Source organism: Rhamphochromis longiceps, linkage group LG8, assembly GCF_057381845.1.
Source record: "Rhamphochromis longiceps isolate RC_006_pf linkage group LG8, R_longiceps_female_GT1.1, whole genome shotgun sequence".
NCBI classification, from domain to species: Eukaryota; Metazoa; Chordata; class Actinopteri; order Cichliformes; family Cichlidae; genus Rhamphochromis; species Rhamphochromis longiceps.
The window spans coordinates 9971682-9989476 of record NC_140564.1 but is presented as its reverse complement, the minus strand read 5'-3'; the positions used below and the strand labels follow the sequence as shown (position 1 = coordinate 9989476).

The 17795-nt window shown below is 41.3% G+C and overlaps 1 protein-coding gene across 1 annotated transcript in view; it reads left to right on the top strand.

Annotated features, from left to right (window-relative positions):
* Nucleotides 1–8037, top strand: part of radil2b (Ras association and DIL domains 2b) — a 39161-nt gene extending 31124 nt beyond the window's left edge. Inside the window, exons 13-18 of the mRNA XM_085415689.1 lie at nucleotides 406–550; nucleotides 631–797; nucleotides 3511–3988; nucleotides 4064–4260; nucleotides 6639–6778; nucleotides 6855–8037. Of these exons, the coding sequence (XP_085271815.1) occupies nucleotides 406–550; nucleotides 631–797; nucleotides 3511–3988; nucleotides 4064–4260; nucleotides 6639–6778; nucleotides 6855–6948 (1221 nt within the window). The 3' untranslated portion in view covers nucleotides 6949–8037. The remainder of the gene's footprint in view (nucleotides 1–405; nucleotides 551–630; nucleotides 798–3510; nucleotides 3989–4063; nucleotides 4261–6638; nucleotides 6779–6854) is intronic.
* The last annotated feature ends 9758 nt before the right edge of the window (nucleotides 8038–17795 follow it).

Below are 17795 nucleotides of genomic sequence, written 5' to 3'. Positions count from 1 at the left end.
CAACAGTCTGTGTGCAGTTGATAAATTTCCTAGTTCTGTTTAAACCTGTGGATGAATGTGGGTAGTTCATCAAGTTCAAGCTCAAGCTGACCGAGACATCAGGGTTACCCCAGTCAGGTTTGAGGGACACTGGCTTAAGGTCGTTGGTCCCAGTTTTTAGGTACTCACCTTTAAATGGCTGCTTTTCACAACAGCATACAAACCTTTCCGTTGAGCAGCTGTAACTGTATTCAAAAAAGACAACTGACTTGTACAGCTTCTTATATAGCGCTTTTCTTTTTTTAAAGAAAGTTTTTATTTAACTTAACAGATGAAAATGTAGTAGAAGAATCATTCTAATGCACTGTGTGTGTGTGTGTGTGTGTGTGTGTGTGTGTGTGTGTGTGTGTGTGTGTGTGTACACAGAAAACATGGGTTTCTCTTCGCTTAGACTATCCTGCCCTGAGTCCAGCCCAGCTGAACCATCTTTTGAGTCTATATAGCCCAGCATCGCCTTGTAGACACACCTGGACTCCTTCAGTGCAAGAACAAGCTGCAGCACGCCAAACAGGTGAGAAGTGAGTGTACTGTGAACACAATAATCTTACCTTTCATTTTTTTCATTTTAATACACTCCGTCTTCTTGCTTAGCTGACATTCTTGAGAGCTTTGACACCCACCATCCACTGGTGCTGCCAGACGTGGGCTACCAGCTTCAACTGAGAAGAGCCGTAACAGATTCAGCCCTGAGGAGAGAACTGGACAAGCTCAAAGAGTTTATTTCCACCTTAAATCTCTCAACTGCTGAAGACCACAAGGTAAGAAAATTGCAAAAAGAAATAATATTTTATATAAAGCATAAAAGTATAAAGTTTGCACATAAAGTCAGATTGGAAGCCTTTGCTAAAAAAAACATATATCAGAAAACTTTCTCGTCATGCTAGCAGCCTTGTGAGGCTATAGCAGCATTAGCTTTAGCTTAAGCGCTAGCACCACTAAGCAAACAGTGTAAAACCAACCATGTTGATTTTTACTGTGTTTACCTTCTTAGTCTGTAGTGTTAGTCTGATGACACTTGCTAATTAGGAGTAATAACTGCTAATTAATAAAGTTCAGCAGTTCTTAGTCGATCTGACCGGTTTCTTAGCTCTACTGAGTGTTTCTTTCCAGTAACTAGAATATATTGGGGTATTTAGCAAGTACAAATTCAAAGAGCTAAACAAAGATTGCACATAGAAGTGATGTCCAACAGGTAGCCACATTATCGGTTTCAAAGGAAGAATGTTATTTTAAAAAATGTCGCTTTCAACTGAAAAACAACAAAAAAAGTCTAGTACCACTCAGTCCTTTTTCAAGAAAAACTTCTTGTTCAGCTTTCAGCTTGTCTTTAATATTCAAATTCCAGTATTTAATAGCTATACACTAAGTCACTGAGAGTAACAGTCAGTTAGCATAGAGACTGGAAGTCCCAGCTAGCCTGGGCCCGTTTAAACGTTAAAACATCTGTCGATGATTTTATGAAAAACTAGAAAGCTGATCATCTGTGAAGGTTGTCAGTCATCCAGGTCATCGTAGTCTAAGGAGCTTGGAAAGAAAAAACTCTCCTGAGTTTTAAAACATGTGGTTATCCTAATTGGGCTTTCATCAAGTCAGCAAAGAGGCACCGAAAAGATGACCAGACAACAACTAGACAGACAACAGGGAGGATCAGAAAGACAAACGCAACAACATTGTCATCCCCTATGTAGCAGGTTTATCAGAAAAACTCAGGAGAGTCTTCTCCAAGCATGACATCCCAGTATACTTCAGACCCAGCAACACTCTCAGACAAAAACTAGTTTATCCCAAAGACAGAACTCCTAAACACAAAATTAACAATGTAGTGTATGTGCGAGGAATACTCAGGAATGCTCAGACCTCTACATTTGAGAGACCAAACATAAACACATGACACAACATAGAAGAGCCACCTCCACAGGACAAGACTCAGCAGTCCATCTGCATCTAAAGGACAATGATCACTCTTTCGAGGATGCCAATGTTCACATTTTGGACAGAGAGGACAGATGGTTTGAAAGAGGAGTGAAAGAAGCCATCTATGTCCACTGTGATCGACCATCTTTGAACAGTGGTTTACAACACCAACTCTCTGCCATCTATAATCCAGTTTTGAGATCCCAGATGCCTTAACGCCCACTCATATCCTGGGCCTTCTGACCTCAGGAAATCACATGATAGGGTGGGGCTAGGCTTCACAATGAGCTCACCCGAAACCTTGGCTGATTGTGACCTACACCCGTTTTCACACCTTGGCTCGTGTGATTAGGTAGAGGATCATTAAGGGGTTCATTGACCCTCTACAGGGGACACTCCCACAGGGTTTAAATCCAGGACTCTCCACCATTCGACCTTAGAAGCTTCTCGGATGAGAGGTGAAATTGTCATGATCCTGGGTCTTATGACCCAGTGTTTTGAGTTTAGTTTATTTGGATGTTTATGTGATTAAGCTCATGAGTTTTTCTAGTTCTTTGTTATTAGATTCCCCTTGTGTCTTCCAACCCCTGTTAAGTCTCCCTTGTCCTTCATGTGTTTCATGTCTGTTATGTTGTCAAATTCATGTAGTCATGTCTGCGTTTCATTATGTTTCCTATTTTATTTTCTAAGAGGTTCTGTGTTTTGTTTTACTCTTTCCCTGTGGCGTTATGTCCACGTTGTGTCTACTGTGCCTTTCTGTCCCATGTTTCAGGTCCCTATGTTCTGTCTTCTCAGTTGCTGTTAAGTTTGCATGTCTAGAGTTCAGTCATTGTGTTTCTTGTTTTACTTTGAAGGTTCATGTCTCATGTGAGTGATTCTAGTTTTGCTTCCCTTGTCTCGTCCAGCCTGATTACTCCCAGCTGTGCTCTCCTTCTGTGTCTCATTCCCTCGTTATCCCTCTGTGTATTTAAGCCCTGTGTTTCTCTTTGTCAGTGTCGTAGTCTCCCTCATGGCTGTGTTTCCGTGCGTGTCAGTTTATCCATGTCCCAGTTTAGTTTAGTTTAGTTTAGTTTAGTTTAGTTTAGTTTAGTTTAGTTTAGTTTAGTTTAGTTTAGTTTTCCATGCCATTCTGGAATAAAGCAGCTTTTTGAGTTTAATTTTGTTGTCGTGAGTTTTGCATTTGGGTCCTTCTCCTGCCTGTACACAACCGAAACATGGCAGAAATGTCTTCAAGCAACTTAAAGAAGTCCAGATGTTTTTTCTTTCCAAGCTCCTTAGACTAGAAAGCTAATCACATATCTATACCAGAGCAAGGGCAGATGTTAGGCCTGAAAGTGACCATTAAAAGTGAAAAATCAACAGCTCGAACACTGCAGGCATATTTGTTGCACATTTCACAGTCACAAGTTCTTCATCAGACAATAATGCAATAAAAAATAAATCTGGTGACACCCTTTTTATCGTTTACATCATGTTACAATGAACTATACTATGGTGGCTGTTTTTATGCTCATTGGTGTATCTATTCATGCTGTTCTAATGTTATTTGTCCACCAGGGTGATGGGATTCAAATGGAGGCTAACCTGACTAATGTGGCTAATCTTCAAAACAGCAGTCTAGAAACTTTGAATACATTACAAGCTGATTTGAACTTATGGGAGCCTAGTGACCAAAATCACCATTCCCCTTCAAGTACCTTTGCTCCCTTACCACCTTCACCCCCATCACCGCCATCACCATCATCGCCTTCAACACCATCACCCTTTCCTCTCTTCACCAGCTACCTGGATGAGTTCAGCTCCTCTGGTGCCAATATTTTGTCCCAAAAGCTAAGAAATCTAGAGCTGCAGACAAGAGAGACTGAGACCAGCGAGTCGAGGAGGTCAGTCCTGGACCCCTCCTGCCTCCTCACCCCACCTAACAGTCCCCTCATACTAGGTCGAACTGATCAGGTGAAGGAAGACCAAGACAAATGGATGAAGTCTGATGATGAGACACTTCCCTGGCTCTCTGGTGTAGATGCACATGATGAAGGTATAGAAAGACATTTCCATTCCTAGTTTCTTCTCTGCGTCTTTTTTTGAACATATCATTTGTTTTACTCTCCAGGTGGATTAGTGTTTCAGTGCTTAGCTGCTCTCAAAGTAGACCGCTTAAAGTCCGATTGCAGCAATATGAAAACACTCGTAGAACTAAAAGAAGAAGAGGAGGAGCACGGAGATGAAGAAGAAGCAGATGAAGAGGTTTTTAGCCTGGAGCTGGAGCGAGGTGAAAGAGGGATTGGTCTTGCTCTAATAGACACAAGGGTAAGTCAACGAGAATTTAACCTGTAGACAGTTCGTCACAGGGCTAGCAGAATCTATGGCACAGCTAAAATTTTATGACGATGAAATTCCAAGAGTAAAGTTGAAGATCTATTTCAAGAAAAAAGTCGAAATGAAAATGAAAAAGATTACAATTGTACCACAGCTGCTATACCCTCTGAGTTACTGCAATCGTACGTCAGAATCGGTTTTAGCAACAAGGAAGGAAGTGATTTCTCTTTTAGCACATAGAGTTAGTGTGGTGAGGAGTATGGAGTAAGCTGTGTCTGGTCAAGCTTTGTACGAAATGCTGGTAATGAACAGATGTGAGGTTGTTGATGGTTATGCCATCGTGCAATAAAGACGATGTATGTTGTGGCCCGATACTCCATCACAGCGCTCATTTTAATAAAAAAAGATAAATAACATTTTTATGTTTTTGGAAGAGGAAAGAGAAACATTTTAAATTAAAAAATATATATAATAATAAAAGGTTCAGAAAGAGATAATAGAATTCAATTTTCACTGCTTAAATATTTGTATTTTCCCACACAGGAAAAAAATCTTGTGATTAAAAAGGATTGAATTTAGCAGTTGTTGCTGGATAAGGACAAATAGCTAGCAAACATGCTACTGATTATCAATTATCAGTTAATAATCAGCTTTATGTTTTGTTTTTCTTTTTATTAGTAATATGTTAAACTTGTTTAAATATTTGCAACATTATAATTATTTAAAAACTGTGTTTTACCATTTAAATAAAAAAATGTTATTCTCTTATCTTATTCTATTCCATTATTTTTCTTTTTGCTGTTGTTACTTTGCACAGTCCACTTTCTGCTGTGACACAACTAATTTCCGAGATGTGGGACTAATAAAGGTTTATCTTATCTTATCTCTGCTAACATAGCTGTAAACTTTTACAGCTATTACAATGAAAAGAAAAAGAAATAAGGTTTGAGTAAGCATTGAGCCACCAACCAACCTAATAATGAAGTGCCTAAAAATACAATTTAAAATGACTCTTTGCTAGGTATGAAAATGTGCCCGATATCCTCTGAAAAACTTTGAAAGAGCTTCTGAAAGTCTGGACAGCTATTACTCAAAAACACTTAAAGTTTGGCTTCTTTGAAGCAGAGTACAGTACTGTGTAACGCAGACACTAAAGCTGATGCGCCAGAATGTCATACGAACGATTCCTTAAATACATGGGGGAGCAAGCGAGTCAGATACCAAGGGCACAAAGATGAAGCAGGTCTGATCAGCAACAGTTTATTTCCCGAGGCAGTAGAAATAAAACAACCCAAATACTAAGAAAAAAGTATACACCAAAGGCCTATCTCCCCTCACCACACTCCCTGCCGGTAACTGATGCCCTCAGGGGTTGGTGCGTTGGTGGTTCTTGGTGTCCGGGGCTGGGCGCTCAGGTATGTACCAGCTCACTCCCAGTGACTACTTGGCGGGGCCTGGTGCCTGTTGCTCGGTCAGGCCTCTTCCGGGGCAAAGGGGGCCCTCGGGCCTCCGGCCTCTGGGCCTGGGGCTCGGTTCACTCTGGCACAGCTGGCCGCCGGCAGAGCCGGCGGGCACGCCACTGCAGCCCCCTCTGGCTTCTGCTCCGTGGCCACCAAATGGGACAGGCAAAAAAAAAAAAAAAGAAAAGAAAAAAGTATACAATAAAATGTTCTCCATATGCTAAAATTCCCACGGAGACTAGATAAAACAATTCTAAAACCCATAAAAATACCATTTTCTACTTGCACTAAAATCCACTGGTGTAATTGTCCCACAACCCCAGATGAATGCTCATTATGGGTCCACCAGCAGGCCAGAAATTCCTTCTCCAGAGCGGGCTCCACGCCAGCCTCATCCCAGAATGACGAGGAGGAGCCTCCTGTCCCCCTCTCGTCCCTTCACTGGACCCGTCACATCCCAGCCCACCTCGCATTTTGCACCGGAGTCTGTCCCTATCAGTTAATTGTCCCATGCCCAGCCAATCCACAGTGGATTAAAACAATGTAGAATAAAACGCTAAAAACCATGCAATACGAACATTAGAATAAAATCATGCAATAAAAACTACACTCGCAAATAAACGCTAAAATCAAAATAAAACCAATATAAAAGATAAATACAAAGTTCCACTGTGTGACAACTGTACTTGAGTTGTTAACAGCAGATGCGTAACACTAAAAATATATCTATAATACATAATACATAATAACTATATATTATTATGTATTGTGGCATGAATTATATTACTTCATGCCATTTATATATAAAAAAATATAATGCAGGTAAAAATAAGGACCATTTTGAAAACCTCACAGTCAGAAACTGTGAAATCTTTGCTTTAATCGAGAACTCGACACCTCATGTTTCAGGACACTTCTTTGAAGGCGAAGGGCATCTTCATTCGTGCAGTGGTCCCAGACTCTCCAGCTGCCCGGTGTGAGAAGCTGTTACCAGGAGACAGGATCTTGGCTGTTAATGGAATCAGCCTTCTTGGACTGGACTACCAAAAGTAAGAAATCTATCATATCTCATATTTAAAGAATTTGGCACGAGCAACTTTGTTTTCATATCTTTCCCTGTTTCAGCGGGAGGGAGCTGATCCAGTCGTCAGGGGCCAGACTGAGGTTACTCGTGTCCAGATCAGACTGGATGGCTAAGATTATACAGAATGAGTGCTGACGCTACATTTGCTGAGAGACTTGTGACACACCATCAGCACTTAAAGATGATTCTGAGAGCTTTTGGAACTTTCAAGTTAAAGGATATGGACAATTTAAAGAAAATCTTCAATCTTCTATCAGGTTTTAGATGTTTTGCAGCTTTTTAATTTACATCACAGTGGCATCATAGTCCTTTTTTGTGTATGGTCAAGGTTACATTAGCGTTATCATTTCCATTGGTAGAAGACAAGACCTTTTCTCTCCATGCTCTCTCCAACTACAAGACCATCACCACAAGAACAAGAAAGCTGATGCAATAACACACATGGAACATTTTTCACAGTGTTATTTAAGTTCAACTCTCTTGTTTAGTCATTAGACATTTCTGGGTCCAAGTATTTCTTCACTTCAAAAGAAGCAGACGAGCCCTGAGGCACTACTGGGAGTAAAAAGCGTGGCTGTTCTCTGAAGTTTTGCAATATCATTTAACATTCAGACATCCAGAAGTAAGTAAGTTAGCTTGTTGACATGTTGATATACCATACTCTGATTCAAATATATTTTTAAAAACAACAACAAACAAAAAATTAACATGTAGACCACTGCAACAACTGTAAAGGTAAATGAAGACAGAAATCTGTCTTCCAGCAATGTTTGGAGGCTTCTTGACATATGATCATCTGCTACTTATGACAATAAAGCACATATAAGCATATCGACTAAGTGAAGATGTAGGATGTGGATTCAGTTGTTCTTATTGTACATGTCAAAGAGAAGGCTCTGAAAATGGACAAAACTTCAGTCAAGAGAACATCTGAAATAAGACCATCTAAAACAATGTGTTACTGGATGGTCTGGATTTCTTACCATGAACAAGTCCTGAATACTTTGAAAAACAAAGGGTTTTTTCTAATTGTATGTGTCTTGGCCCTTCATTCACATGTCAGTGTTTAGATTTTCAGACGTTTTTTTTTTTGCATTTATATATGGACAAGAAAAACAAAGATTTTGTCACGCAATGTCAAAGTTGTACACCTTTTTGATGACAAATTGTGTTAATGTTTGTAGGTTTCTTACTGGCTAACGTGTCTATAAACAGTTAGGATTATATCACTGCAGCAAAAGTGGAGAAAAAAAAACAAAAGCAGAAAACCCCTTTTTTAAAAATAAAATATGCAGATTAAAAGCCACTTATGCAGTGCCTTCACTTTTTCAGACTGTATTTTTTATATTGTCTATGGCTGCATATCAATAACTTGTAAAAAGAAAGATCAAACTCAACTTAAGAGAAAGTTGTTTATTTTTCTTCAATCATAATTGGAAATTTCTCCTTCACATGTTTATATATACTTTTTTTAATTTTTAAATGAGAATGGACAGAACCAAGAGACAGGAAAGAGAAAGAAGGAAAGAGAAGCTGGGAAGTGAGTTTACAGAAGGAGAGGGAAAAGAAAAATAGAGAAGAGGGATAGAGAGAGAAAAGACGCTGTAATCATAGCAACAACCAACATATGCATAAGTAACACTAAATAATAAATACTGCATGTTGCCGAGCAGCACACAGTACTAATAATGCACGATATGTTTAGAGGCAGCAGCCAACCCAGACAGTGTGTGTCTGTGAGGAACCATGGGCACAGCTGTGCTTGTGAGCGTGTTTGTATTCAAAAGGTTTCTCCATGTAAGTGTCTAATAGTACATGTGGGGAGCCATAGTCCTGCCCCCCCGGACATGAAGCAGACATGGAGGAGATCCAGGCCATAGCCATCCAGAGGCCCCCCAGAGCACGGGAGCCCAAAGGGGGACCACCACAGGGGCACCTAGAAAAGAGCTGAGGAGAGCCCCAGACAGGAGTCACCCAGCAGCCACAGTGGGCCTTCAGCGATGACCATGCAGGCAGCCGGCCAGCCAGAGCAGACCGAGTCCTGGTCCCAAAGATCCGCGAGCCCTCATTGTAATTAAACATTTTGAGCCATCACCTCAAAGCAAGTCAAAATCAAATTTACAAGATTCCCTCATTTCTGTGTACTCCAACTGTGTAATCCAAAGACATGACATTAGTGTAAGTGGTAACTCCAAATTGGCTAAAGGTACGAATGTCAGTGTGAAGGGTTGTCTCTCTGTTATCCCTTTGGTAATTGGCTACATGGCCACAGTGGGGATATGCTCCAGCCCAACTGATACTCTGAATTGGATAAATTGGTAGAACAGGTCACCTACTAACTGGAAGGTTGGTGGCTTGATCCCAGTCTGGTCCAGTCTGCATGCAAAGTATCCCTAGGCAAGATAGTAAACCCATGTTGCTCTCCGATGCATCCATCGGAGTATGAATGTTAGGTAGGAAGCACTTAGAAACAGTAGAAAAACATGCTTGTGCGAATGGGTGAATGTACAAGTTGTGTAAAATGCTTTGAGTGCTCAGGATACGGTAGAAAAGCGCTATATAAGAACTAGTCCAGTTACATGTTGCTGATTTGCTAGTTATGTTATAGTTGAGAAACTTGTAACATCACACATCATTTAAAGAATTCCACCCACATTTTACCCACACTGGTTTGCCTGTTTTCTGTTAACAAAGTCTGCAGACACAGTCAGTTGCAATCAATACTTTTGTTACCATGCGGATGGGAGAGCAAACAGACAGCCAACACGATGGTTGCATAGTCATGCACCTCTTTTATAGCATCACACAAACATCTCACATAAGCTCTATCGCTATGGTATCATGACGCACTCATAGCACACTATGCTCACAATGCGATGAGCCACTTTTGCATTATCTATGAAACAGTAGGTGGTTGTGTGCCAGGAGCGTGCTCTGTTCATTGCCCCTCACAGTCAGCAGATACATGTTAATCATGTTATGTTATGACGTGTTCTGCATTACATCCTGGTCTCTTTAAGGGCAAAAGTTATAAGGAGGTTATACTGTTGACATGTAGAACACGAGGCAAAGCACGACTTCATAAACAAAGGACTTGAGGTTAATTGACATTCCGAGCTAAAATTTTCCATTACCAGGGATAACCAGTTGACAGGGGATCCCATAGCCACAGCACTCTACACAACCCTGACCCATCTGGAACTGAAGGAGATTTATGCCAGGCTTATTTTCATTGACGTTATGTACTGTAACAGGGCGGCCCTTAGCGGCTTTATCTTCCCAGAGCCAACCACGAAGCCCAAGTACTCCACTTCTCTCTTGGCTATGGAGCACTTCTTGGGATTGATAGTCAGTCCAGCCATTCTAATGGAGTGTAGCACCTTCTGTAGGTGAATGACATGCTCTTCCCAGGACTCGCTGTACACCACCACATCATCCAGATATGCTGCAGAGAATGCTGACACATCTCTCAGTACATGGTCCATTAATCGTTGGAATGTCGCTGGCGCACCTTGAAGCCCAAATGGCATGACTTTAAATTGGTACATACCAAAAGGAGTTTTGAAGGCTGTCAGCTCTCTCGCTTCTGGTGCCAAAGCCACTTGCCAGTATCCTTTACACAGATCGAGTGTTGTAATGTACCTTGCTGATCCAACTCTCTCCAGCAGGTCATCCACCCTGGGCATTGGGTAGGGATCAAACTTGGATACTGCATTCAAATATCTGAAATCAATACAGAATCTCAGGGTGTCATCTTTCTTTGGTACCAAAACAATCGGGCTGCACCACTCACTACTTGACACCTCAATGATTCCCAGGTCCAACATCAGTTTTATTTCTTTCTGCAGCACTGGCACCAACCGTTCTGAAATTCTGTAGCTCTTTTGTCGAACGGGTGCATCCTCCTTCACCCGTATCTTGTGCTGAACCAGTGATGTGAAGCCTGGTGTTTCTCGAAAGAGCTGTGGGTCCACGAGTGGTTTTATATCAGCCTGCTCAGTAGGAGACAAATGAGAGGTCAACTGAAGCACAAACTTGAATGTTAGTTGGAAAGAACTTCTCAGTCACCTCCTCATCCTTAACTGAACGCACCAGTAACTGATAGACCGGCTCTTGTCGGCTGTGGAATTCCTTCAACAAGTTCATGTGAAATGTCTGATATTTTTTAACTCTTTCTGGCATATTCAGTTCATAAGTGACTTTACTCACTTGTCTGACGATCTCGTATGGTCCATGCCATTTTGTCAGCAGCTTGTTATCGCTGGTGGGAAGCAATAACAGTACTTTCTGACCTGGAAGGAAGACCCTATCCCTGGCCTTCTGATCGTACCATGTCTTTTGATGTTTTTGTGCAGCTTTCATGTTGTCTTGCATCAATGATGCCATTTTCTCCAACCTCTCTCTCATGGTGATGACGTAGGCTGCGATGTTTTCGCCCTCTGCTTTGGATTCCTCCCAGCAGTCCTTAAGCAGATCCAGGGGGCCTCTCACTTGGCGACCATATAAAAGTTCAAAAGGCGAGAAGCCAGTGGAAACCTGCGGGACCTCCCGGTAGGCGAACAGAAGGTATGGCAGCCATTGATCCCAGTCAGCACCTGTGTCAGAGACAAACTTACGCAGCATACTTTTGAGAGTCTGGTTGTATCTCTCCACTAGCCCGTCTGTTTGGGGGTGATACAGGGTGGTCTTAAGTCCCTTTATCCCTAACAACTTATAAACCTGCTGCAACAACTTGGATAGAAAATTCGGTCCACAATCCGTCAGAATTTCTCTTGGTATGCCTACCCTAGAAAAAAGCTGCAGAAGACAATTAGCGACGTGACGGGCTTTAATTGATCTGAGTGGGAAGGCCTCAGGAAACCGTGTCGCATAGTCACATATGACTAATATGTAGCGATGACCTGTGGATCTCCTCTCTAAAGGGCCCACGATATCCATGCCTAGCCTCTCAAACGGTGTTTCAATAATTGGCAGTGGTTGCAACTGGGCTCGTGCTACTCCTTTGCCTGAGGTCAACTGACAACTTTCACAGGAACAGCAAAACTCAGAAACTTGGACATACATCCCTGCCCAAAAAAAACGGCTACTGATCCTATTCAGTGTTTTGTGAAAAGCCATATGACCTGCCCATGGAATTGAATGACCCAAATCCATAACTTTGTTTCTTAACTGTTGTGGGAGTGCTACAGCTTCACACTTCCCCTTTCTCTGGTACAAGATGCCTCCTTTAATCAAGTAAACAGTGTCTGCAAGACAGCTTACCTGACCTTGACTAGCCCCCTCTACCTCTGTTACCTTCTCAAACCAGGGTTTTAGAGTAGGGTCGCTTCTTTGGAGTGCACCTAAATCTGAGGGAACATCAAACTCAAGTTGGTTATTTGGCTTAGGGAACAATGCTGTACCCTTTTCCCCTGAGCCTTTGAACTTTTCTCTTCTTTTCTGAGCCCTAGACTTCCTAATCTTCCCTGGCTCTGTTTCGAGAGACTCCTCAAAAAAGGGTAGCTCTTTCATCATTTCCTTTGCACTTTGTGCCCTTGTGACTACATGACAGGGTTTAAATGGCTCAACTGTCATATCTAGAGGAAGGGAGCTTCCAGATTCATCACCTAAGCCTTGAATGTCTTTCTCAGCACTCACTTGAGGGTCATAATCTGACTGATGTATTAGATCAAAAAGAGTGGGGATGTCATTACCAAGTATCACTGAATATGGCAAACTGGGAACCACAGCTACCACTAACAAGTGGGTTTGACCTCCCACTGTCAGGTAAACCTCAGCAGTGGGGCACCTGTGTTCGTCTCCATGCACACAACTTATTGTAGCCCCAACCCCACTTAGCTTTTCTCCTGAAATTATGCTAGAATGTACAAGAGTTTGGAAGCACCCAGAGTCAAGCAAAGCTTCCTCTTTACGCCCATTAATTAAAACAGGGACAGTACAAGCTTCCTTTCCTACCGGCTCTGTGGCTGGTCTTGGAACTGCACACAAAAGAGATGGTTTTGACTTAAGGGCAGGGCAAAATTGTTGTGTATGGCCAAAGTTATGACAGTGATAACATTTAATATCCTGAACTGAAGACTTAAAGGATTTCTTCACATTGTGAGGTCTATGAGAAGGGAGCTGCCTAGAACTAGAAAGATTTCTTGCCTGAACTTGACCAGAACCCTGTTCACCCCCAATGGACTTACTTGGTTGGGCGTAGTGGGTCTCCCGGCTGAAGTAGGTGCTCTTGCTTCCTTTTCTGGCTGAAGTGAAAACCTCTGCGAGGCTAGCTGCTTCCTTTGCCGTCTTCGGATCATGCTCACGTATCCAGATCTCCAGCTCTGGGCTAACCATTCTCAAAAACTGCTCCAGAATTATCTGCTCAGATATTTCTTCTACAGTTGATTTTTCAGGTTTAATCCATCTTGAAAACGGGTCTTTCAATCTTACATAAAGTTCACGTGGCGTCTCACCTGGTTCAACTTTCAGAGATCTGAAGCGGCGTCTGTAGGTGTCAGCAGTGATCTCATATTTTACCAGAATTGCCTCTTTCACCTTATCATAATTCTCAGAGTCTGTTAAATCCATAAGAATGTAGGCTGTGCGGGCTCTACCTGCCAACAGGGGAACCAGACGAATAGCCCACTCATCTCTGGGCCATCGACACACGTTTGCCATTCTTTCAAACGTAGTCAGAAAATGTTCAATGTCATCTTCTGTAGACAGAGGAAAAAGTTTTGGTTCACTTAAAGACTTGGACCCACTGGCCACTGGAATGTCTTCACCTTTGAATCCAAGTTCTTGTTCTTCAGATGTTGTAGGGGGTGCTGGCGCCTCTGGTGGATCAGGCTTATCAATTACAGCGTTAACTTGTAGCTGGATTTGCTGAAATTGATGCTGCATGCCTTTCCACCTTTGCTCCTGACGTGACAAATCCTTCTCCCACTTTTGGTCTCTGGCTGCTTGAGACCGCATAAGAGATTTCACCAACCCTGTCAACTCCTCCAATTTGTCCTCAGGGCTTGTTGCTGCCATGGCCTCTAGCTCAGATGAAGCTCCAACTCCTTCATCAGGCTGCTCCTCTTGGCCTGGCTTTCTTCCACCTCTTGTCATCATCTTCTCACTGTGCCATGAGTGACACACTTCTGACACCACTTGTAACAGGGCAGCCCTTAGCGGCTGGAAACACAGTGAGATGGACCAAGGCAAGTGTAGTGGAACAAAAAAGCATTTATTTCCTATACAGCTCCCCTTACAACAATTAATTTGTCAAGCTTCTTCACAGCACAAAAAACCACACTCTAATGACAACTGGCAGCCTTAAATATGTTCAGCTGTCACAGACTAAACCATTATTCCACTCTCAGGTAAATTCTTAAATCCCAACCTTCCACCACAATATCCAATATATCAATAAGAATAAATAAATACATAAATACATTTTCACATTTACATATTAATAAATATTTCACACTTTAATGTTACACCAAACCCAATGTTATAAAAACCCAGAAACCCAAGCACAACAAGATTCACCACACTCTCTTTACCAATGGTCTCTCCCGGAACCTTTAAATGGTGTCTGGACCCCCGGGGAAACATTTGCCCAAACACCTTGAAGAGGACACAGGCAAGAAAGGTGAGTAATCATTATCTTACAAACACTTTTATCCCTAGATTTCACACACACACTTGCATTAGTTTTCCTTACTGGTAAACCTTAATCAAAATCTCAATCACCATTCTTTTCTCCTGACAGACAACCACCACATTCCTTGATGAGGAGCAGCTGTGCAGGATCTGAAATAAGGCTACCAACTGATTTTAAAATTCCCAATAAATAGTCAATAAATATTTAAACTTCTTGTGTGCAAATCCATGCTTAAAGTGCAATGCTACATAAAGTGTTTGATAAGGTGCTTTTAATAAAGTGAAAGGTGTGCTCTAAAGTGCTATACAGATAATATAATATAAATAAATATAGTAAGGGAGTCCTCTTCCTTACATGTACATATATACATATTTTCTAGTATTTCTGATATTTGGAGAGTTGTGTAATCATTTGTACGCATGCTAAAAATCCACATAAGTACACCACCATAACCAAAAAAAACCCACACTGAACCTTTCAGGCAACATCAGCCTGGTTGCTTAAATGAATCTCTGCGTTCATTGTTGATCCCTTGTGGGCGACACAAAGTCTCACTCTGTACTTCACTTACTTGGAGCTTGTCTTGTTGGAGGAGGGCGATTTTTACCCCTCACTTTTCCTTACAACCTGCATCTTGTTTGCTAGAAGAAAAAAGGTACTCATTTAGAGAACATGTTGACAGTCGCCAAGCAATACTTTTGACCTCACATAGTTTAATAAAAAATGGTTGCAGATTATCAAAAGTCTTATCCAGGAGAATACATTCTGAACACCTGTACGGAGATTGCTAGTCACGCAAAACATAAGAATTACGAAATTAAACGTAAACTTGGAATTCCTTTGTAAACCAGTGTAGCATTTGTCATTTTGACACACGGTCCACACACTTTGACACACTTTTCTGCTCAGGTATAGCCTTACTGTCGATAGTCTGTGCAGGTGTGAAGGCGTTAGCGCGGTTAGCTCGTTAACGCGTTAGCGCCATGCAGCCCCACACACGGGGCGATCTGTGCTAACTCGCTAACAGAGATATGCCATGTTAATGCAGTTATGCCGTTAACGTCATTTTAACGAGATTAACGCTGACAGCACTTATTATAATATTACATTTGGGACACATCATCAGTAGTGGACCTTGGATTCATTGGGCGTTTCAGCCATTATCACTAGACACCATCCAGGAAGGCCCTGCCAAGGTTGATCAGGCCCAAGAGTGTGTCACTGGTTTACGTTAGATTGTTATTTCTCTTCTACTTTCTTCTATTTAGTTAACTACAATTTTTTTTCTTCTATCAGTTCGAAATGAAAATTAATACTTACCCTTTAATATTTAAGGAGCCTCACTTCTTCAAAGGGATAGAAAAGGTAATAGAGAGAAGTAAGACAACTGACAAGACAGGAGAGAGGAGAGCCGGATGGGGGCGCCTGATCTGGCATCCCCCCACCGGATCGAATCGGGCTGTACGCTCTACTGAAAAGTTTTCTGTCAGTGCACTGCAAGAGAAATGTGTGGAATGCTGTGGCTACTGTAAAACAAATGCTTCTGTTTAGTTCATCAGCGACATGCCAGTAACCCTGAAATGAGGTATATGGGGACAGGGTACTTTGACCGAAAACTAAGGACCTTCTGATGACTACTGAATACCTTTAGTAAATATTTGAATACCCAATAAAGTCAAAGTACCTATCAGTAAAGTAAATAAATAAACAAATAAAATTGCCACAGACTATATCCTGTCTATACTATGCACAGCAACATCAATGTAAATACAGGCACACGTATTAAGACAGGCAAACACACAAACGAAACAGATCTGTTCAGCTCAGTGTTTTCCACCAATAGGAATGCGTGTGTAGTCATCCTTCAGGAATGTTCTTCGAGTGTTAAGCAACAATTTGAAATATTTTTTACTGTGAACAAAAACATTTTATTGAAAATCCTGTAGGATGTATATCACAGCAAAACGTATAATAGACACGCCAAGTCCATCGCATCCACCGTGTCAATTTCACATTTTAACTCTCTGAAACATGAAATGGACATGCATGCAGATGTTGCATTAACGTATGGGAAGATGTGAAGAAGTTAAAATTGGAACAGGCTCATGAAGTTTATAGTGGTTTGTCCGCTTAATCTAAAACTAATTATACTCTCCTGAAAGATGCTATGAGGAGGTGTTTGGATCCTTGTGATAGTGAAGATTGCAACTGTGTGAATTATTCTACATGGAGGAAGTTACATAATGAAACAGTCCAGGAATTTTGCATTGCCTCACATAGGCTGGTATGTAGAGAGTACACTTCTACTGATAATGATACACATATGTGACACAAGACTTGCTGGCAAGGGATCATTTTATTACACATGTGGGATGTAGGATTTTGCATGTTACTCTTAGCAGTTCTAAACCAGCAACATTAGCGGCTGCAATAAATTTGACTGCAGAATTGGAACTTATTAGAGGTTTGCAAAATGGCCACTTGGCTCAGGATAGTAATGTAGTTGTAGAACAAAAGTCAAAGAGGGATGAGCAGCTGGAAGTTTTACTTGGTGTAGTGGAAGGGAGAGCGGTTCAGTGCCTGAAATTGGAGCCCACGCATTTTGCTTCTATTCCCACAGTTGTCTAAGGAGCTTGGAAAGAAAAGCGTCTGGACTTCTTTGAGTTGCTTGAAGACGTTTCACCTCTCATCCGAGAAGCTTCTTCAGTTCTAAGCAGGGGCGGATCTAGAGAAATTTTCTTAGGGTGGCATGAGGGTGGCAAAGAAATCAAATGGGGTGGCAAAATCAAAGCCTTTTTTTTTCTCCAAACACACATGTAGGTGGTTATATATGGTTAAAATGATTCAAATGCAGTAAGTATACACGTTTTTCATATATATATATATATATAGTCTATAACTTAATTATTGTCTGTAGCCCACATAATTACACACTTTAGTTACATAAAACATGTGAGTTTTGATGTTATGTACTGTATAGCCTGTATAATAAATAAATATGTAGCCCAATAAGTATAAACTCCAGAAAGCTACACAACATGGGGCGGTTCATTTACAAACACAAGTCTAACTTAAGTTTCACACTGTTTTTTGTTAGAAAACAATCACATTGTTACAGCTTAAATTACACAAAATGTCAGAAATCTGCACTGTCATGAACAAAAATGTAAACCTAATTTTTCATGATTTGTTGGATTAACCCACTGAGGTCTGAAATAAAACCGGCCATTTTTGACTCCTTTTGAGTTTACGTTTGTGTTTCACCCTCAGATTGTTTAATTTTCCCCCCCCCCCCTTGCCTTGTTTGGTATCATTCTTTTCAGCTCAACTGAATTTAGTTGTTTTTCAC